The following is a 24,638-nucleotide window of genomic DNA, read 5'->3' as shown; positions in this document are numbered from 1 at the left end:
AGGTTTCCAGATCCGCATTTCGCTCGAAGCATGTTTAGGGTAGTAAGTTTATAGTTTAGGGTTCTTTCACCGTATTTATGGGAACATTTCAGAACCACCAATCTTTCATTTTGAGTGAATCTTGTGTTTGTGATTAAATTATATTTGACAATTTAAACAAATAATATTTAGAGAAGTTAAAAATAAAATTGAAAGTTCACTGAAAGCTTAAACTATTAAAAGTAGTAATTTCATAAAAATGTAAATAAATAGAGCCCCTTTCACATTTTAGAATGTAATTTTATGTTGCTTACATATTTTATTACTCTTTATAATTATTGAATTGTTTAAATGAATAAATAAATAATTACAAAAAAGTCTTCTGATTTGTAAGTCCTCAGGAAGCACTAAGGATCTTTCTATCTATCTTTATAATATAATAAATTTGATGAGCATAAAAATGTAAACGTGTATATAATTTATATAAATGTACAAAATTAGATATTACACGTGTATAAATATTATATTGCGCATATTATACAAGATGTCGGGGGTAAAGTGCACAAACTTCGGGAGGTGATTCTAATTGATAGTACAAGTAAAAAAGAAAAACAAACTTTTTTTGGAATTTCAACGTTTTAAGATAGTTTTCGAGTAAAAAAGTTTAATTTTTTGTATAGAAAAAAAAACAATTTCTTCTACGGAAAATAAATTTTTGTGGAAACATTTGGAAATTCGAATAATTTCTATTTCATTTTTACTTCTTCTAGCATTTAGAATAACCTCCTGAAGTTTGAGCACTTTACCCCCGGACACCCTATAAAGATAACCATATAAGAAAAACCTTATTGATGTAAAAATATATTTATTGATTTTATAAAAGTTATAAATTACTTTTATAAAAGTGAGAATAGTATTTTAGTAAAGTAAAGTAATTTTTATACCTATACAAATAACTTTCGTAAATGTTTTTTGTAAAATTAAAAAAAATAATAATTAATTAAATCCGTAATAAAACCCATATTTTGACTATTTTGAGAACCATCTTCATTTCGACTTCGTTATCATTTGCTCGGTGCTAACTAAAAATGGTTCTGTTTTTCTAAAATTGCAATAGATGTCGGTAATTTAATTTCATAATCCCCAAAATTATTCCTAATACGAATTCAGACACCTCTGTCGGATTCTTTTAACACTAAATATTGTTTATTTTGTGGGTATTGCCCAAATCTAAATTCTTTACGCGGAAAGCGGGCCCTTAATACTTAATACTTAATACCACCAAATTTTCTTACTTTCGATGTGACGCCAAGGGTTATCTACAACCATAACCACCGATGGGTGGCAGTGGCTGGTTGTGAAGAAAATTAGGCCGGTAAGGAAACACAGTTTTTTTTTTATAACATGTACTATATTTTACAGTATATTACAAATGTATTAATTACTGTGTGGAGCTAAAGTTTGAAAACATATCCTTTTCATGGTGAAACATAGCTCTGCATTGGAAATTTATAGCCCGATTTCCCAAATATTTGGAATACGAAACACGTTCACAAGGCATTAATCGTGTTCTTCTTTATTATGTGTTTTTTGTGTACGTCCGAGCCAGTGGACATTTTCAATTTATCGCTAAAAAAATACAGGGTTTTCCAATAAGAGGTGTTGTTTTGAATATCCCGCTATTTCGGTAGATGTTACTTTTGAAGCTGTCATTTTTTGACATTTGACAAGTAAAAACTACGTCATTAGTAAAAATGGAACGATACAAGCTTCAACAATGCATTGAAATTATTAAAATTCACTTGAGTGAATCAAATGCAAATCATCTTGAGTGATGAGGCCCATTTCCACCTCGGTGGCTTCGTCAACAAGCAAAATTGTCGCATTTAGGGCTCGGAAAACCCAAGAGTTATTGTTGAAAAGCTTTTCTATCCTCAACGTGTGACTGTTTGGTGCGGTTCATGGTCCGGCGGAGTCATTGGACCTTACTTTTTTGAAAATGAGGCTGGAGCAACAGTTACGGTGAATGAATTGCGCTATCGAGAGATGATTAATGTTTTTTTATGGCTGAAATTGGATGGTATTAATCTGGACAACGTTTACTTTCAACAAAACAGCGCTACGTGCCACACTAGCAACGAAACCATTCATCTTTAACGATTGAATATCAAAATTACACCTCTTATTGGAAAACCCTGTACATCAAAATCTTACTGAGGCAGTTCAGTTACGTATGATAACAATGTATAATTAATAACTATGTATAATTTATAACTATGTATAATTAATAACTATGTATAATTAATAACTATGTAGGTATAGTTAATAACGTATTGGTAAGTAAGGTATTGATAAACATCTAGAAACGTAAATTATATGGCTAGCATTTTAGATTTGGCACAAATTATCTTTTAGATTTAGATAATTATTAATCACTAGTGTCACAACTTTGGGACAAGTGATCCGCTGAAGTAGGAGCATTCTCTCAAACACCAACGTTGGCTAAAATAAAGTTTTTTATGTCTACTTAGGCAAGCATTTCATTTTACATTTTATATTGAAGTCTTTCAAAGCTGCGCAGTCAGTTTGAGTGGATATCATTTATATTATTTCAATAGAACGTGCCAGAAAGAACTAGCGGTATGATTCCTTCAAACTAGCATACAAAGTATTAGTTGCAATGGTCCAATCTGGACACAAAAGATTAGTTGCAATGGTCCAATCCAGAGTTTTAGCAGAATCCATAAAACTGTCTTAAATAAAAATAACTAGGCTTTACCAAAGTCAAATGTTTGGAAGTACGCAATTATACTGAATCAACTGCCTATAGTCCTACATTATACACTCGTATAACTCCTTCCTAGTATTATTTGAACGTTATTCTTGTTGAATTTGAACAAGGAAAGTTAACAAACTAACAAATTCGCCACAACAGTAACACATTATACACGAAACGCTTTGTTTACAAGGCACTGACGCCAAACTAGTAAAAAAACTTTTTTAATTCTTTCAATACTATTGGTGTGCGATCATAAATTCAAACGTGTCATATTGTGAATTGCCGGTACCTACACAGTATTTTTCTAATATAACTGAGAAGTGATTTGAAAATCGTCTGTGACTTTGTAAATAACTTTTGTCTCATTGCTTATCTTTCAATTACTCTTTGTTTTGAATTTGTCAATTTTTCTTACTTTGCAGGAGTCGGATCGTAGCGAATTTGTAGATACTTAATTCCACCGACCAAAGACAGACCAGGGCCTAAAAACAACATATTATTTTAGGATCAAAACACCTTCAAGTATTGAAAAGGCTAACACTGAATCCCAATCTATACTGCGTCATCCAACCCATGCCAAAGTTTTATATCAGGTTATAATAATATGAATTTCCAACACCTTTCAACCCTTTCTGTCAATATTGGATAAAATAATATTGACTTTAAACCTTAGCAAAACATTGGCTCTGATTGAAAAGAGATAATACAGTTTTTCTATAGTTTGTTGATTCAGGCTACTTCTAAGCGAGGAAGTTAGCGGCTCACTGTCGCGGTGCACGGAATTTATTCACGAGAATTTATCTCTGTACTGCCCAGAATTTACTATAATATTGCCTTATTCTGGAAAGTTTTCAGTTGACACCACTGACGGATTCCTCGCGCAAAAAAGTGATATAAGAAAGTAAGACAAGCTACCGTTACAGTCTAGTTAGTTATTATATAGTTCTAGAGAGAGCAAACACAAAAAAACAAGAGTATGAAGGAAAACCTAATGACAGTACGTACGTCGTATTTCACTGCACTACTCGCTCGTTTGTTCGTCGATAAGTAGGCGAAAAGCGGATCACTGACGAGCGAGCTTGTCCGCGGCGAGCAGTCTGATCATGACCTCACGCGATTAACCTCGGACATCCATACAAAAATGTTCGTCGCTCGCCTGTGACGTCGTGCCGCGGACATGTTCGCCCGTCAGTGGGCCGCTTAAGCTCGAAACTGGTGTCGTGAGCAACGCATGCAGAGACGAGGGGTGATCTTAATAATATAGATGTTTCATCCGTACACATATCCTTTGAATCTCTTTCTTATGCGTTCCGTTCCATTGTGCCATGAATGATGTTATTTGTAGCCATTTTATTCATTCTCACATATAACACGAGGCGTCTTTTTATGTATGTCAATGGTTGTAGTATTACTACTCACAGCATGACACACTTAACTTTGGAGACAATTAGATGGGGACCTATCAAAAGAAATAACTATCTCAAGTTTTTACTTAATTTTATATGAGAATGGCAAGTTAGAACATAACTCATTTCTACAAAGTTGGAAAATCTAAAAAAAAATTTTGACCGCTTTGATTTATTTTTACACAACTATCACTACAGGCAAGCTGAGATAAATTTGTATTGACAAATATTCTAGATGGTTCATCATCTATTATCACCACATTATAAGTATTGCTGCGAGGGCGATACTAGTTTATCAAAGTAGCTTGTTCTAATCGTGCTGGAATATTGTCAAAAATTAAATTAAGTAAGTAGTTCAAAAAGAAGCTACTATAGGGCCCACTCCCAATATTCATATAACTAACCAATAGGTAGGTACTATAGTTGGAAACTTTTGTGTCGAGAATCTTCATATTAAAATTAAAATAGTTTCAATTGGTCAGAATGGCAGCATTTTCCTACTGGGAATATTAATTTAATTATGTTTAGATTCAACCTGAATAAACAGTTTCAATCATTTTCATATTACCATTTATTGGTTGTGATCGTACCGTAAGTTAAAATATATTTTATTATGTAACAAAAATTCCATACCAAATTTTCTGTATCGTAATGCCAATTTATATTTAAGTAGGCACTTAACACACTATGAGCGGGAACGGTATTTTTACCCGCGCGGCCGACTGGTGCTTATCGGCGGGACGGGTAAAAATACCCTTTACGCCGGCTCCACTTCAAAGGCGAGGAAGGAAAATTATTATTATTATTTCCCGTGACTATTTAATCTAAACGCTTGAAGACATTACAAACTACACACACATATAACAAAAAAAGATAAGCCGTTGTTTCTTTTATGTACACACATACTCTTGCAATAATTAGGCAATTTTATCGGGTTAAATTTCAAAGATTGTTTGTTAGTTGTACTGGGAATATGAGTACCTATTCTATTCTTATGACGTGTTATAAATTCATTGGACCTCTCTTATGAGATAATCCCGAGGATGTTATTACAATAATCATTTCCTGAATGACTTTTCCCGGCACTCGTTACTTGTGAAGATAGAGTGGCGCTAATATACACCTGCTTGAGTTATGATATACAGAGTTACAAAACAGACGTGTTTTTTTTAGTGGAATTTATTTAATTGATATTTTCTTTTACCCTTCAAAAATGTCTTCAGATAATAACGAAAGTCATGAGGAAATATTCGTCGATAATTTGTCTGCCCATTCTGGTGAAGATTTGGCTGAAGCGATATATTTTTGCGCTATTCGCGAAAAACACCCGCTATAGGCTATAGTCTATTGTTTGAAGCGCCCGACTACAGTGTGTTAATATATAAATAGATATTTTTTCTACTTGTCAAGTAAAAATTTATCGAAGAAATGCTCTCTATCAGTTTTACCTTAAGAACATCTTGTATTTATATCATTATGACATCCGTGACAGAATGGAGAGATCCTTGTTAAAAATCCTACGAATGAATTCAGAAGTGGGACGATAGTTTTTTTTATTTATTAAAGCGACTATTTAATCATTGTTCATATAAAATATGATAGTGAAAATATGTATAGTAAATTGTATTTCTTAGTCCTCCTCACTAGGGTTACCTGTGCTGAGGCGGACTACAGTTATTCATTCTTATTTTATTTGTTTTCTATGTAGTCTTTAATGTTTTATCAGAGTTTTTTCATTAATCTCTTTCAGCCAGATTTTTATTCTTGATTTGTAATCATTAAAATTTTCTGTTCGCTTTATATCTAAGGGAAGGATGTTGTTTAGTTATGTCGCAAAATAAATGTTGTTTCTTTGTCCTAATGTTGTTTTATGACTTGGAATATATTTTATGTCATTTTGTATTGTAGAGAATTCAGTAAGTTTGAATAGTTTTTTGGAATATTTTATAAAATATATTTGTTGTAAATTTGGTACATCCAAACTATTGAAAATTACAATCGAAGGCGTTCTTGTGGGTACTTCCAGTATGGTCTTTATGATTCCTTTTTGAATTGTGTTCAGGTTATGTATATACTTAGATACAGCAGATCCCCTTCCTATTATTCCATATTCAATACGAGAATGACATAAAGAGCTATAGACTTTGTTTTTACTTTACACATTTCTTAGATTTTTAAAGAAATATATAAGTTTGGTGAGTTTTCCGTGATACTTTTGATATGTAGGTCCCGTCTAAGATTATCATCAATGACTACCCGGAGATATTTTGGTTGTTTGGTAGTTCTTATTCGAAGTATAATACAGTCAAATATGACAGAAGGAAATAGGGACACATAATCGCAGTTGCTATAGGAGTGCCCCAGCAAAGCGAACGTCCTGAATTCACGTCCCAGATGCGCCCGTATTTTTTTCTGATTTTTTAAAACTCTATTTTTGTTTCAGTATCGCTCATATTGTCGTATAAAAAATAATAATATTACTTTCTTACATAAGTACCCATTTTAAAGATATATTTAAGATTTACAAATAAGATTAGGTATTATCAGGTATGTGGAGTATGTAGCCGTAGGTAGTTTGGTTGGTTTTCCCAAACCAGCAAGAGTGAATTAATATTACGCGAATACATGCCACTTATGAATTAATATTATTCAAAATTATTATAGGATTTGCTTTTAAACGTACGGAAATTTCACTCAGTTATGATATTATGTATGAGGAAATTTTGTTGGAATTAATAATTCACATAATCACCGTTGTCGCTAATGTGGCTCCATTAGTGCGGGACCTTCCCGATAGATGGCAGTCTCGGGAGATATTATACGTGCTGTATTATGTATAAATATATATTATGATGTTCTACATATTAGTAGAACTCAATTCAAACTAATCTTAATTGTAGGTTATTTATTCAACCAAAATATAACTTACAGTAATAGTAAATATTTGGGGAAGGCAACAATAAGAAACTGCAGTGAAAAATATGATGGCTTAAAAATATAATATATTCATATACGTAGATCAACAATCACTGATTCTGAATATGTAAGTTTTATTGTATTTTATTACACGTAGAATTTATAAATCGTCATTTAAAAACGAACAACCCACCATGTCATTAACACACCGTTTGGTTGGTACGACCGAACTTGCAGTTTCACCACAACCATTCTATGTGAGTAATCTATTGTCTAAATCTAAAACATCCACATCAGGGTTGGCACTTTAAGCGGGATTCCCCAAATAGCGGGGAATTTCAAAGATTTTCAATAGAGTAAAGACGCCATTTACCGGGTAGTTGCCCAATTCCGGGTACCCCTTTATGTGGAAACTGGTGCCAACTGCGCGAACTAATCGACCGGTAAAACAAAGATCTTACCATCCGCCATCATAAGGCGAAGATCGACAACCGTCACTCGCACGTTCATTAAGTGGCAGGCATTTTTGCAAAAAATCTGATAAATAGTATATCAAGGCAGTTTTAACACGGCATATTTTGATAATAAGGTTAAGTGTTTTTTAGAGTTATTATTATTTTTCTATTAACCTATGTAGTTAAGTTTACACGACATGCATTCTTTGGACATTTCATCGCTCTGTTACGTTTCTGTCATCATTTCGTTGTTCAGATTTGTGATATCCGCAATACCGGGTACCCGGTAATGGCCAACTTCGGGTACCCGATAAAAGGCTTAATTTATTCAGCTAATATTTGTTTTAGATGGCAACTTCAAAACGCAAAAAATGGGATCCTTCAGATATGAAAAGAGCTATAGAAGCTGTTCAAAACAAAACGATGGGATATATGAAAGCAGCCCGGGTGTTCCATGTCCCACAGACTACTTTAGAAGATTACGTAAGAAATAAGAAGCAAATAAGTTGCATCGACAAACTAATTTCCCAGAAGTCTGGAAGAAAGCCTACACTGTCAGCAGGATTTGAAAAACAGCTTGTGCAGTACTGTATTCAAATGGATGAACGGTTCTACGGACTCACTCTCGCTGATGTCAAAAGTTTAGCTTTTCAACTTGCCGATTTAAACAAAATACCACATCCGTTTAACGTCGAAAAAATGTCTGCTGGTGCAAAATGGCTTAAATAATTTTTACAGAGACACCCCCATCTTTCCAAGAGAAAGCCCCAAGGCACGTCTTTGGCACGTATTAAAGGTTTCAACCCAGACAATGTTTCAAAAATTTTTGATATTTTTGAGGCACAACTAGACAGTGTTGATAATTCCCCAACTAGAATTTACAACGTAGATGAAACCGGCATCAGCGTTGTGCAAAGTAAATTGCCAAAAATATTATCACTGAAAGGAAAGAAGCAAGTCGGAGCTATAACATCTGCAGAAAGAGGAGCCCTCAACTGTTATAACATGTATGAGTGCATCTGGCAACTACGTACCTCCGATGCTCATATTTCCCCGTAAAAACGTGAAAGCAGAACTCATGGATGGAGCTCCACCAGGAGCTATATCGGCGTGCCATCCTTCAGGCTGGGTTCAGCAAAATATTTTTACTGATTGGTTTCGCCACTTCGTTAAATACACCAGGCCTTCTAAAGGGGATCAAATTATTCTTATTCTTGATGGTCATTACTCGCATACACGAAATATTGACGTAATCAACATTGCCCGCGACAATGGCGTTATAATAATTTGTTTACCCCCACATTCAACTCATAAGATGCAACCGCTAGACCTTGCTTTTATGGGGCCATTTAAAACATATTATTCAAAAGCTGTAACTACGTGGTTGAGGAATAATGTCGGAAGAATGGTGACTCCATTACAAGTCGCAAGTCTTATGGGGCAAGCATACCAACGTAGTGCAACTGTTGAAGTGGCCATCAATGGTGTCCGCAAAAGTGGCATATTTCCTTGCAATCGTTTCATATTCAGAGACCACGATTTTGCTGCTCACGATGTTCCAGAACCGGAAGAAACACAAAATATTACGCTAGAAGCTGAGTTACTTGATTCTGGCACACATCTCACTCAGGCGTTGGCAACTGTTAGCACTGTAGATACCCCTGCTGCATCTTCAAGCAATGATCCCATTAGATGTATTGACATTAAAAAACTACCCACTGTTAAACCTAACACAAGTAAAAGAACCGGATCTGCTTGTTTAGTTTCAAGATCCCCATACAAAAACAATTTAAGTGAGTCTTTAGCTAAACAAGATAAGAAAGGCGTCAGTAAATTAAATTTGGTTAAAGGTAAACAACGCATTATGAAAAAACAGACGAAAACTGAAAATACAACGAAGATGAAACGGAAGCAAAAAAAAGTGGACACATCAGATTCCAGCAGTGGTGAGAGTAACGATGACTCTGTTATTTTCATGGATACCGACGATGATCCAGATACCGATGAAGAAGATGCAGCGTGCGTTTACTGTAACAAAGCATATTCATCTAATTTCAGAGGAGAAAAATGGATAAAATGCATTGCATGTAAAAAATGGGCTCACGTAGAATGTTCCGATAACGGGAATTTCGATTTCATATGTGATATTTGCCTTAACGGTTGAACTTAACAGTACGAAAATAAACAGCCTTTTTATAACTTAATTAACTATGTTTTATTAAAAAATAATAATTTTTTCAAAGCACCTGTAGAAATACTTTTTATGCGTATTACCGGGTACCCGATAAATGGTAGGCATCCTATCACCGGGTACCCGATAAAAGGCAGGTATGGTACCCGATATAAGGACCTCTTTTTTTCAAAGACAAAATTTCTCCTTTGACATATTTTTCCTTTTGTGTTTTTAAGTACGGCCGCTAAATTATTTTTATTGTACATACATGATAAAAGATTAATACAGTTATACACATACAAACTCATTTTCAGAAAATTCAATCATTTCTTCGTTTTATGGCTGATCAAAAAAAAGTACCCGGTAAATGGCATTCTTACTCTAATAGTTTTTCGAGGGGAGAACTTTTTTGTGCGGAAAATGCGGAGAATCCGGGCATTTATTGATTATCCAACCATTTATTATATATTATATATTAGGAATATACATTTATATATTAGGAAACATAATGTTTACAGTAAATGTGAGAACGCAATATATTTCGTTTTCGTTCACAGCAAATTTTCTAAAAACATTGAGATATTGGTTTTGAAAGCCTGGTAAAATGCCTGCCTGACTAATACAAAAAAACAGTGATAATTTACATATAATTTTGTTCATTTTCGGAGGTAAAGAAACTTGTGAGGGTTTGTGGGGAATTTGAAAATCTCATTCAATACGATAAAATCAGTGACAAGTTTCTAAAATTTTACCTAGTGTTCTTCGATGTTAAGAAGCGGGTAAGTACCTAAAAAAAAATAAAAAAATTAAAAACATCTCACCTCCGATACAAGGGTCAGCGCGGGTAGAAAAAAAAGGAGTACCTTTTTGATGCGTTTTCGGGAGATTATTTTAACTATTAAAACTACATAAAGCAATAACAAAATATTATTATATCTTAAAGGTAATACTATAAAAATATAGACTGACTGATACAGACCAAATATTCAACAGTTGTGACGTACTAGATATACGCCAATTATACGTTAAAACACTACTAAACTACATTTTTGAACATAACAACAAATTTCAACGTGCAAAATATATCACTAACAGACCAATTAGACAAGCGTACATAAAAACATAAAAACTCCGACGGTAAATACAAGCTTTGGACAAAGATACTATCAATCCCATGCTATAAAAGCATTCAACAGTCTAACACTTTAAATAAAATTGAGGAAAACAAAAATATATACACAATATAGACACAAAATTACAAAATAAATTAAAAACAAAAAACAAAATTTTACCAAAATTTCATAAGATAAAATAATTCTAAATTATATACAGGGTGTCCGGAAACTCGTAGTACAAGCGGGAAACTGGTGAATCTACATCACATTTGGAGTCGATTTTGTAGTATATTTTTTTTTTTATTTGAGCTTTCGTTATCGAGTAAATCGAGTTTGAAGTTGATTTTTTTTTTTTTTTTTTTTTTTTTTAATCAAATTCTTATAAATTATTACTGAAGATCAAAGTACCCAACTAATTAAAACTATTTGAAAGTAAAACAATTGAAGAAACTCGGATTTGAAGCATTATTTTGAAATCACCCTTCATTTAACCCGGTATAATCATAAAATATTTCTGCTCTGCAGGTTTAAAACATCTGTTATTCAACCCTAAACACCAGAAAAAATTTTAACCCTAAAATAGCCGAAAAATATTTTTTTTTGGTTTTTTTTTTTTTTTTGAAAATGCTCAAATCAAAAAACTTTATGTTTTTTTGGGTTCCCCATGTGGTGTAGATTCTCCAGTTTCCCGCTTGTACTACGAGTTTCCGGACACCGTATATATTATATATATATATATATAATTCTTATATATATATATATATATAATTATTTATAATAACAACATTTTATATATTTAAAAAATGTATTATGTATATTTTTGTTAATGGAGAGCTCAGCGCGGGTAAGTCACCCAGTGAGGCCAACATTACTGGATTGTGCCAACATTACTGATTATGAAATGTTAAATATTGTACCAAAATAAAATATCTATTACAGTTAGAAGGTATTTATTGTTTAAAAAAATGGACTGGAGTTCCTCATTCCAATCTTTCATCTACTAGTTATTCTTTGTTACGATACGTTATTTTTACTTATTTTAGTTTGTGGTGACAGGTGCGGTAAGTAGGTACCCATTTAGTAATAGGTCTATTCCATCTTAAAATGAAACATTGATATGATCATAGATATATATTCATATGTCTGTGGATATGATTATTCTCAGGGTTCGTAGAAAATATATTTAACATACGTTTTCTACGATCCTTGGATTATTTTCATATTTTTAAAACTCCGTGAAGACAAAATACTATGTAAAAGAGCAAAATTAAAAAAAAATTATATTTATAACTAGCTTTTCTGGGGAAACTACTTATGGTAGATTATATATACTATTTTTTATCAATATATAAACATATTATCTGATAAGACGGTAAGTAACATTTACAAAAATAGGAAAGTTATTTTTTATTCATTCTATAACAAAATCCATCGGCATGACAAATCTTGAGACGTTTACGGCGTTACTTTCTGTAAAATGCTTTTTATGAGAGGACTTGGTCAATATTTCCAAATATCCATTACCTCTGAATAAAAATAAAATAATATTCTTAATATCAATTACAAAAAATAAAGCCCACCATGACAACGATTTTTACTCGTTGCCGTGACCAGGAGTCGAACCTGGGTTACCACGGCCACAACGTGGGGTCCTAACCACTAGACGATCACGGCTACCGGGCTGGTAAGCTTTGTTGACGATATTTTAGTATTTGTACGCTCGGCTTTTGAGCATGCGTCGTACACAGGGAATTCGGTACGAATCCTAGTGCTGAGGTTGGGAAAAGTGTCGCTAGGTGTGCTATATTTTTACAAAATTTCATTAGAATATAGAATTTGATCTCATTCGTGCCTTTTAGAAATAAACAACTATTTTAATTTTTAGTACAAAATTTTATAACCGTTTTTATATCGAAAAATAGTGTTTTTATCGTGAATCTTTGGAAACATAATATAACGAATTGCGGGATTTTTATGCTTCAATAAATAAATATCGTTTAGAAAACCTCTGTTATTCGACTAAATTACTTTTACACAACTGGTAAACAACTATTTACAATACATGAATTAATTAATTGTTGTAAGGCCCGTAGACAATTTCACAAAAAAGCAAATAATTATTTTCGTCAACTAGATAGTTCAGAGAACGGCCGCTAGGTGAATATTTGGCGCAATTCATACTTTACGAACTGGAATAATCGGAGTGATTGAGCAAGTCAAAATTAACCTTTACTTTTTTTTTTAAAATTTCTTTTTATAATAATTAATTAATTTATCTTTTTTTTCATCCTTTCTTATTTTCAGTTAAGCCTATTTAACGTATACCTATTTTGCAACTGAATGAATCATGTATTACATTTATATAATTATACACAAATTTCGACTACCATAATACGGACATGTGTCTAGTGTGGTAGTCGAAAAGCATGTAAAAAAACCTGTATCCAAATATATTTTTATGAATTAAAAAAAAAAAAACTGTAATTTTTTTTAAGTATAATTTATTTAGTTATAAAATTTTACATCTTATACCTAATATATTATTTTCTAGGACTACTATAATATTTACTATTTACATACTAAAATTTAGACTTCACAACAATTAAGACATAATCCACGAAAAACTGCAAGACGCATCCTTAACAATTACCGGGAGTTCATTGAACATTTTAAAAACCTGTTAAAAATATTGTTTTGTGTTACCGATAAATTTGTTTTAGGAAGCCTAAAATCGTTGCAGTTTCTTGTAGGAAATAAATGAGCTGTACTATTAATTCTTACATTCTTTAACATATAATCTGGTAACATTTTATTTTTTAACTTATAAATAAACACTGAGGTATTGTAAACTAATAATATAATAACTAACCACTTAAAAGATTGAGTTGGCGTTGGCATGGTTTTTATCCTGATGTACCTGCTACAACACAATATTGTCCTCATGCTTCTGTTCTGAATTATTTCCATTCTCTTAATTTGGGTTTTGTTACTCAGAAAGATTACACTTGTGCAGTAATTCAGATGGGATGCTACAGTGGTATTGTAGACCAATATCCTTGTTTTAATGTTCAATTTTCCCTTTAAGAAATCCTACTTAAGAAATTTAAACTTACTCAAGAAACCTATTTGGCAATTTTTTTATTTAAAATTTCAAAGTTGGTGTTAAATTTTAACTTGTTATCGATTGTGATTCCCAAGTGTTTAATTTCTTTTACTTCTTCAATATTTTGATAGTCATTTTTTGATTTCCAGAGAAAAAATACCTCTGCCTAGAAATTTGTTCTTTTTCATTTTTGATGGTGTTTTAGTCCCACTGGCTCCAACAGGTGGGGAACGCAAGATTTTATTGTTTGCCAGCAATATAAGAGATACAAAGAATGAGAGAAAAAAGGAGAAACACTAAATTTTCTCATGTTAAATACCATAAGTGGCCTCGTTTATTTTGCGTTTTAACAGATTGTTAAAATTTGTTTTTTTTGATGTAACGAATATTATTATTATCAAGCGATAGAAGAATGTATGTCCACCGCTTTCAATTAATAATAAAAATGTAAAATATAAACAATAATAAAAAGAAAATATAATTTTGTCCGCAGTTGGTGTCCTGCCGCCATACTCCCACCTGGAGGTACCTTTCGCACACGTGGCCCTGAGCGGTGACCTCCACGTGTCACTGCACTCCCCGCCGACCCCCCTACCTGACCTCCAGCTCGCCATCCTCCGCCTCGACGCGGGAGTCACCCACTTCCTCGCAGATGTCAGAATACACCCCTCAGTCACTATCCAAGACCAGAAACAGACATGGAACAGCAGAAGCCAAAACTGGCTGCAAGACCACGACAAAAACAAAGAACCAAACAAAAACTGGAGTAGAGAAAGCGAAGACTATAACACTGATCAAAACACGGAATGGAACAAAAAACTACAAGCAAAAACGCAATCAGAACAAGATTCAATTCTCTTTACGGTCCCTTGCGGATACTTTGTAAAAGGTGGAACGTATTTGTTGAGACTTCACGGAGCTGGAGAAAACTTAACAGAAGTTGAATCAACACAAGACTCAAAGCTTTCCGGAGTTCTTGATGTGAGATGGCCTTCTCCGAAGTTAACCCTGACTCCAGAGAATATTCAAACCTTTCCAGAACATTCCGTGACTGGTATCGTAGAATTTCCAGAAGTGATGTGTGCTCCTGCAGAGCCGACTGCAGGGTTTCTTCCAGAGTTCTGGTTGGAGCTCTGGTTTTGCGGGGACGGGGGACCGGCGCTCTGTTCTTCCAGTCCAGCTGGGGCTCCCCTGTACTCGGAGGCTGTGAGAGGACTGTCAGGAAGAAGAGAAGTGATGCTGAGATGTGAACTGTTTGGAATAGCTGGAACTTACGCACTCACTCTGAGGCCGACAATACCGCAGCCAACTTTGACAACTACCACAGCTTATTTGAAGGTAAGACTTATTTATATTATACGTACATAATAAGTTAAGACAAGTCCCAATTTTTATTTTACTTATCTAACTTTATACTCAAACAAACTGCGTAAATCGAACCAACAATAATTATAAATGACGAAGTTTTAACTTCGTGATAAATACACGTTCAGCTAGAAAAGTTTTGTGGTCTTAGACAACATAACGATAAGTGCAAGAGACATTTCTCAGGGGATAAGTTCAAAACCGTTAATGGAAAAATAATCAATTTTACTGTTCTCTTTGGCTTGGTAAACCATTTGTACAGATCTCAGAATCTGAGAGTGATTAGGTACCTATTTACAGTCAGAAACATCAAACGAAAGAAAAAACACAATATTTAATAAGATTGTCATCTCATGTCAATTATGACAACATTACAATTCTTATAAAAAAATACCATTCTGGCACTTAATTCATTTTACGTATATCTAAGATGAAAATTGATAATTTATGTACTTAAATAGAAGACTATGTCCGAATGTGAAACTTTAAAAAAACTACTGGACCGATTTCGTTGAAAATGCCCGAGGAAGACTTATGTAGTTTTTAAATGTTAATATTATGGTATACAGCAGTGAATGTTAAAAGTCAAGAATGCCCGGCATGGCACGATAGAATTAAACAAGTACTCATAGGTAGTAAAATGGGTCGTATGTTATGAACGAAGAAAGGCATGCGATGAGAGTGTACCCGGATAAAAATGAGTATTGCTAATTTGCTAATTTATTAATAAACTATTATAATTATTGGTAATCAGTTAAAAACGGGATTGCAGGTCTTTTACGAATGAATTAACATGTTTCCCGATAAACTTTCGAATATTTTATCACGGTGTCGGAAAAAGTGTTCTAAAACGTATTCTGACTTCATGATAATAAATTCTAAACATCATTAAAAAATGTCAGGAAACCGGTTAATTCATTGGTTAAAGGCCTGTAATTCCAATTTTCACCAGATCCCCAATAACTTGAAAAGATTCTGAACAAAATTAGCAATTGTTTCTTCAATTTTCCTGTTCGTGCTTGCCAGTGGCCAAAAAAGGAACTAACAAAACGGTTTAAATACTATTTCGTATTGGAAATGAAAATTGAGGAAATAAAAAAAAAATAATACACCTTTTTTATTAAGTTTTTATTAAGTACACAGTTGCCAATAAAAATGTGCGGTGAAAAAATGAAGACAATGTTGGTAGTTCTTATTCGAAGTATGATACAGTTAAAAGTGACCGAGGGGGATAGGGTCCCATTAGCTCAGTTGTAGAGCAGTGTCCCGGAAAGACAAGGGTCCTGGGTTCGAGTCCTAGATGTATCCTTTTCTGATTTTACTGTTTCAGATTTTCGTTTAGAAATCGCTAATATTGTCTTCAATAATTAGGATTTTACTCTTTGGATGGTACGGAGATTTATTTCGTATATCAATTGCTGTAAATTTTTATTGTATCAACCAAATTCAGAGAAATGTGTGTGTGCGCGTCGGTGAGTGCCACCAAATTACCGCTAGTTGATAAAATGTATTGTCTATCTGCCGATGACAGGAAGTGGGTTGATGTCCGCTTTTATTCCATTTCATTCATTCATACATTTAAGAAAAAAATGGAATTCAAATAAACTTTATGACTTACCATAAATAATAATTACTATCTATCACATAAATTTGTTATCAAACCACTATTAACGGTTTCCCAGGTTACTTCTAGGGCCCTTAAAAATCAGTAGACCGGCCCCTGCATTCCGAATTTCTTATGATTTATTACATATTTCTCTTGGACACTTTAAGTTTTTCAGTTCCTAAAAAATTATGTTGTTTTTGATATACAAGATAATATCTATACATTTGTAGAATTTGTAGAATTTCCCTCATTTTTCTCATTGTATGACGTGGAAGTGAATATCAGAAGAAGTTAAGGACTTCCCAGGAAAACATGCCACGATTAAGGGTTGAAAAAATACATTAAAAGTTAAATTTTCGATTCTTTACACAAAAACAATTTCCACACCAATTTAAAAGAGAGCCCAGTTTTTAAACACACCAGAATTCATAACCTCAAAACTTTATTCCGTAGGTATATAAAATATACTTTATGGCATGTTCAGTTCTTTAGCATTTCTAATATGAAGGATTTACAGACAAAACATAAGTATGATTGAATCGCGTAGATTTACATTGTCTCTCTTCGTATTGCTAGCGTTAACATTTTATTACAATAGCGTAGGTGTAGACAAGTGCAAAATATATACGTAAAAGCATTATTTTACAGCGTCCGTATAGTGTCTTCGTATCTCCCCACGAGTCACACATCCTTGGGGAGCCTCAGCAGGGCCGGATTGGTCCAGCGCCCCCGTCGATGGCCCCCGGTCAGACAGAATCACACGGGGGCCATAAATAATACCCCCCTAGGCCCTACCACCTGTCATCGTAAATTTATTAACACCCCTCTCCTTCGAATTTTGTTTTCTCACTTTTATAACCGCCAGTAAACACGATTTCGCAATATTTTCCTACAGAAAAAGCGATACGTTATTCTGTAAACGATACGCTCACAGTAATGGTAAATAAATAAGCAGTATCCAAACATATAAATCCCACGTGAATTGTTATTTATACCTTTTTAAATATAATTAATGCCCATCAAGCAGGAAATGTAGGTAAATATACATGATTCGTTTGGGTTTTTGCCTACTGGAGTGAGAGTATCGATACTGAAGCCTTTGGGCTCTGAATGTATACAGGCATAATTTTCAATGAACGCTTCAAATTAGTGCCATTTAGTTTTCCGAGTGTTCTTGAAATAATCTTCTGATGTACGCCTTCGGCAAAATAGTAGTACGAACTTCTGAACACCTAATTTATATATATTTTTTTAAATTATAAACTAATGTTTAAGAAACAAGGTTTTTATTATTAATATATTTATTATAACGTATTTTTAAGCAATTAGTATTAGCCTGAAACACCTATATAAATTGAAAAATCTTCTGAGAAAAAATACATGCTGACGGGAATTGAATCCGGAGTCTTCTGATTGCCGGTTAGATGCTCTACCAATTCTGTTACCTTGAAAGCCTTCCAATTTTGTTAAGTTTTGAACTTATTTTTAAGGTCATATCGGACCTTTGAAATGTGCAAAAAATCACGAACGATGATTTCAGACATCCCAAAATAAACAGTTTTTTTGTTTGTAAAATTCTATGTCAAAACAAAATAAACCTAGGTAGGTATATTATAAACTAGAAACAACAACAGAAATTGAAAAATTGTGTTGAAATACGGTCAAACATAGGTAACAGTATTTTATAAAACAACTACTCTTTACTTTTAAGCAGAAAACGTGTTTGTATGCCTCCCTAACAACTTGTGGACAGTGAGATTTGTCGTCATGAAATGCTCATAAATGTTTTTGTCCGAAATTTTTGAGTCAATCCAATTGTTTAGCTTTCTATGAAATTTCCACCATGAGTTATAGAACTTTGGAATATCCATTATTTATTGTTAACTATGATAAAAAAGTGTTTTAATTTGTTCTTGAGCATCCAGGTAGCAACTACTGTTACAAGGAAAATATCGCTAAAGCAAGACAGTCACCTCGTGAGGTATCAGATCAGAAAGCCCCGAGACGCTTGCAGCTTATTTCTATACAAATGGTATGTCAACTAGCTATTTGTCATATTCCCGTAGGATTTAGACTGAGTGACAAACAATATTTCACAAATTTCCTTTTTATATTTTACTTTCAACGAATCCCTTCTCTGACGAGGAGCTGATGGTACCTGTAGGAATTTGATCTTTTGATCCTTGTTCTGATAAGGGTAGAGTTTTACGATTGATCAAATATTTCACGGCAGTTTGGCTCTGAACGTATTCGAGAATCAAAAATTACCTTTCAAAACGCGTATTTAAAACCATATAGGATCTATAACCAGATAGAATGAAACCAAATCGCAGTCTAAATTCTATATTTGAGTCGTATTTTTGAAGTATCAGACCCTTTGGAATAAGCTCTCGCTAAATTTAAAAGCTTTACACAAGTCTTCAGAAAATCATATTAAATATAACTTTAAATACTAACCAACCCCTAGAAAGTAATGAAAACTAAAATTTATTTTTTGCTGTTTCGTACTTAGGTGTTACAGGTACTACATGGATCCTCCCTGTTTTTTTATGTGTTCATTCTTTAAAACTTTACAGTTTAACCAGAGGAATTTTCTGAATCCCTTTCCATAGCCGGCGACAGCTGATAATATCGTTGTTTTTGTCCACGTAAATACCCTTTTGAGTTAATTTTACTTCAAGAGTAATTTAAATTTATTTTCTAGCTGATTACCGCTTCCTTAGGTGATATTTAACAACAAAAAATTCCACTTATTCGACAACTTGAAAAGAATAAAGTGATGTTTTTCTTACGATTTTTTTTGTGATTACTTACCTAATGATGTCACATTTCAAAGGCTCATCCAAGGACAAAATTCCGAATGACAAACTTTGGACATCCTTTCTTTTGTATTAATTTTCGAGCCTAAATAAAAACTTGCGCAAGTTTAAAGTTTAAAATAATAATTCTTGTAATTTGTAGCTAAGTATGTACACACTCATGATTTCCTGAATAAAGTTTGTCGCGTAGAATGTTTATTTGAAACTCAAACTTAACGAAGTATCATTTCCTCTGATGTTTCTCCTGGAGAAACACATATATTTCATTGTCTAGTCACTATTAATTTCAGAATTTCCCTTCCCATAGAGTTCATTGCCTTGTTTGTCTCTGTCTTTTGCTTACTTAGTATCTACTTGTTTGAGAATATGACAAATTATTGTCATTCAGACTTTACATTCCTTCATATCATTTCTTCTGGATGCGCCAACTGTTTACCAATAAATAAATTCCATACAATGAGAATTATTTATGCGCTAGGATGCCAGCAGAACACTTTCCTCTTATTTTGCTTTGGACATAGACTGTTGGGGACGGATATAGCACCGTCGCAACGCGGAAACAATAGGATTTGAAAGGTTCGGAATGCCGACTTACCCTTTTCTATTCTTCCACGGTTTTCAATTCTTCTTTGCGCTGGTTCACAACAATTCACAAATTTCACCACTCGCGAGCTCACGATGGCTTTGATTTCGACACGGTCGATAAAGGGGGCTCCGTAATCAAACGATGTTGACAGGACGAATATTTTTAATCAACTAACGTCGGCATAGGAGATGAGAGGAGGGGGGAGGTAGGCCACAATAATTTTAGAAAGGATATAAAGGTAGGTAGCACGATGCTAGGTGCCAACATAGACTTACCTCAAATTTTCTCAGTTTTGGATCCCAGGATTGGCTACCCACGCATCTTTAACTGGCATTTCATTTCACATTGTTGGCCAGTCTTATAAGTGCGCAAACCTTGTGTCTTTTTACCAACCATTATTTTGAAAATATACGCGAATAGTCCAGCTTTTGTGTGAAAAAATTAGATGGTATTGTCGGTGTATGTGCAGCATCTGTTTTTTTTTTGCCTGCGTGAAAGCTGAGGGAAAAGATATACTCGTAAAGGCTGTGCGGATTCTGCGGATGGAGAGTATATTGGCCATTGAAGTAGCGCGAATAAATGTCTGGCGGTGCCTTGTTTAATAAATGTATATGTAACTACGATGTTGCAGCGGCAGTTTTCTTATATTGCTCCCAAAATATTCAACTCGCTGAGTATTGATATCAGAAAATCAAAAACTCACAATTTGTATGTCATAAGTGTTCAAAATTGGTTATTTATAAAGGGAAGGAACTTTTTCAAGGAATGCCTGCCATCATTAAATTAAGCTCATTTTCTTTATTAGTCATTTTTGTTTTTCATTCAATTCTGTAAAGAAAAAAGTTTAATAATTAATTAATTAATCTTTATTTTCATTATTTCAACAAGTTCATTTTCATAATTTCTACTTTATTTTCATTATTTTAACAAGTAAAGTAACCTATTTATTTGCTGATTGTGTTCATTTTATCTCATTAATATCAACAGTTTAAAATACGGTTGATGTACACTTGAGCAATCTACTGAACTGGGAACCAGTAAAAGTGTCACCTATTATACACATACATTGCATGTAAGAAAAAAAATACTTAGATTAACAAGTTATCAAATATTACATTTATATAATTATATAAACCTATGTATATAAATTTCGACTACCATAATACGGGCGTGTGTCTAGTGTGGTAGTCGAAAAGCATGTAAAAACTGTACACATTAATATTTCATGAATAAAGAAAAAAAAATGTTGTCGCATTCTCGAGACATAATAAAAAATAGATCATATGAACCTTTGTTCGAAACCAAAATCCTGCAAGAATGACTATGAACGGATTTCTTTTGGAATTGCTGCCCTGAAATCATTATTGGAAAATGATGTCCATGGTTTGGAGCTCGCATATGTGAAATTGCTCATAGTTTATGTGATTTCTTATCGAATTACATATTTCTTGTCGATACGATTCCACTACGTGTACGTTTTTGAAATTTTCCATCTGTTGTTAGTAATAATTATTAACTCTAAAAGTGTGGTTTGACGTTTTAACATGCCATCATATTACGCCCAAGTATTAACATGAAAAAAATTACAGAAAAAAATACGCCACGAACGCCCTCGTGAAAGTGTAGTAAGGATCTTTTAATCGTGCGTTCACATTTTCCATTTTACCACGCATTTTCCATATTATTTAATTAATACTATCCCTCAACCATTTTAATAAGGAAACATGTAAAACTGCTTAATACGATTTAAAGCCAATGAATCCACATAGATTTCATCATTTTTCACAAATAGGTTGTATAAATTTGGCACATAATGGCAAGCGATCATAATGAGGAAACTTGGCTTAATGTACAAAAATCATTCAAGGGGCTAAGAGAACCAGATACCTACCTGACTTAGAATCAGTGATTCCTGATCTTATTAGCAGTAAAAAATGTAGAAGATTTTTGGTTTCTGATGCCTTTTTTGTTGGCCTAAAAATATACAAATCTGTGTGCATGGGCACTTAGTTTTGGTGTGGGGGGGAATTTACTTAGCTGACATATACTGATTGACCAGTGACATATGAATTGTCATCGGAGTATTTTCATTTACTTTTGGCTTCAAGTAAGGTCAGAAATCAACGATTTAAATTTGTGAGGTACGCCCCAACACTCTGCACAGTTTTTTTTACCGTTCATTAAGAATCACGTAGATTGAAAGCAGTTACTCTGAACAGCTGATAAATTGAGTTAATGATGTCACCGAATGAATTTTTTCTTTGCACATTATTTAATTAGCTTTATTACTCTTGTGAGTTCTGATTCATAACAGTGCAAAACACGTGTACAAAGGAAGACATTGTTCATTAGCAGACTTACCCACGCTACTACCCCTACAGTACATATTTATTATAATAGATATATATGTAGGTAGGTAATTAATATCCTCTCAGTTATTGTAAATGACTCTACTACAGATGTTGTCGGTTCCTTTATGAACCCATTTGTAGCCAAAGGTATTACGCCAAGCAGTGATTCTCAATTTTCAAGGCCTCGCTATAAGCCAATTAATTATATTTTTTAAATAGTGAACAGAAACAACGAAATATGTTCACCAAGTTATTTTATCATTTTGAATTAGCATTTCAAATGTTTGAACGGGTATGCTATTTCTAGCATTTTGTTTGTTTTTTCTTTGTAGGATTGTTTTTCCGTTGCATTCCCCGTACACACACAATCAATTTATTTTGTATTAAAATACAATGCTTTTACATTTTTTTTCTTTATTCATATAAATGTTTTTGTCTAAAAGTTTTTTCATAATTTTTATTTACCTGATAGGTACGTATCCGTATTATATGGTAGTCGCAATTTGGTGAATATTATGTTTAATTATTTAAAACTCACGCGCACAAACATATAAATACACACATAACTGTGTATTTTATTCTATTAATTCTATTTATTATATTTTATTAATTCTTGCCTGAACAGACTATGCAATAATTACAATAGCGTATTATCCAAGGTTGATATTTTCAGTTGCGAACTTGCCAAATACAAGAGTTCCATAAAAGAATATTTCTCTGATGGTTTGTGAATACTGTTTATGTCTCTTTTGTTTATATCTCTATTATGATTTAATTTATATCTACAACCTCTCTCCATGGCTATAAATGTATTGTTTTGTAAATTTTTCGTTTTATATAATCTTTTGTTTTGTATAAATTTTTAAATGCATGTTCCTTTCTCACAAATTAAAATAACTTATTCCATATTATGCTGTCTCAGTTAAAGTCACAAGGATAAAATCCATAATTGGTTTTATTTTACTATATAATACTTGTACAAACTGATTAAATTTAAAATGTCGATTTCCCGAAAATGAATAAACAAACAAATAAATGTAAAAGTAAAGGTGTGTATGTAATCGTTTAAATAAGTTAGATCTAACAAGCTAACGCTTCTATGGACGAGTAGTTTTCAAATCTCTTAATACGTAAAAGCCCAATGTTATACCACTGTTAATTAACTTACACGTTAAAAAAAAAGATAAATCCAAGCACGGAAACAATATAAACATTAAATTACTTGTTGTAACAATAGAAATAAATATTAAAAATAAAAATAAGTGAAAGGAATGCATCCTTTATAGGTGTTTCAATATTTAAAATGAATTTAAACGCAATACGATGGCTATCAATATTATAGCCTAATTGTATTAAACAGGTAATTCTTGGCTTTTCCTCTCTTTGAACTGAATCCATTCAGCTTTTATAAACTCGTAACTCAAGGTAATACAAAAACTCATTTACTAATAAGATATTGAATGGACTTCATTCAAAGTTTCAATCTCAAGCCGGAGAGGTGGGATCAATTCCTTGATTAAAAGTATAACGCTATTCAAATTTCATCAGGAGCCAGATTATTCAACCATAGAGATGAAACGAAAATAAAACAGACCTTTCAGTGTGGTGTTTCCGTAATGTTTTTACTTAGTTGTGACAATTTAATACTTAACAGTCTATCCATACAAGGAAAGGTAATATACAAAGAAGAATAAATTAATAACGAATTTTGAACAAGTGATAATTTAATTAAATGAATTCATAGTCTCCGGAGAGCCCTCAAGAGGGACTCCATCGAAGCAGCAATGTTATTGATAGTAGTTTCGGTTCATTTATTGGATCGTCTTCGTATGGAATGGTGAAGTACCTACTACGACATAAAAATAGAGTAAAAATTATTCTTCAGTATGTGAGTTTGGTATATTCCAATCGACCTACAATTTAAGGTTGGTGCAGAAAATATGTGAAAAAGTGCAAAGGAGATGATAGCAGTGTTGATATTCAGG

At 33.1% G+C, this 24,638-nt stretch overlaps 1 protein-coding gene and 1 non-coding gene across 2 annotated transcripts in view; one reads left to right on the top strand and one right to left on the bottom strand.

Annotated features, from left to right (window-relative positions):
* Positions 1-24,638, top strand: part of LOC149420025 (uncharacterized) — a 624,492-nt gene that overhangs the window by 539,045 nt on the left and 60,809 nt on the right. The window contains exon 4 of the mRNA XM_089636938.1: positions 14,420-15,264. Coding sequence (XP_089493064.1) covers positions 14,420-15,264 — 845 coding nt within the window. The remainder of the gene's footprint in view (positions 1-14,419; positions 15,265-24,638) is intronic.
* On the bottom strand, positions 12,426-12,497 carry TRNAH-GUG (transfer RNA histidin (anticodon GUG)). Its single transcript has one exon. It is a non-coding gene; the product is annotated as a tRNA-His (tRNA).

Source organism: Hesperophylax consimilis, chromosome 11, assembly GCF_061612785.1.
Source record: "Hesperophylax consimilis isolate HC1 chromosome 11, BYU_Hcon_1.0, whole genome shotgun sequence".
In the NCBI taxonomy this organism is placed as follows: Eukaryota; Metazoa; Arthropoda; class Insecta; order Trichoptera; family Limnephilidae; genus Hesperophylax; species Hesperophylax consimilis.
This window is presented reverse-complemented; position numbering and strand designations above follow the sequence as displayed.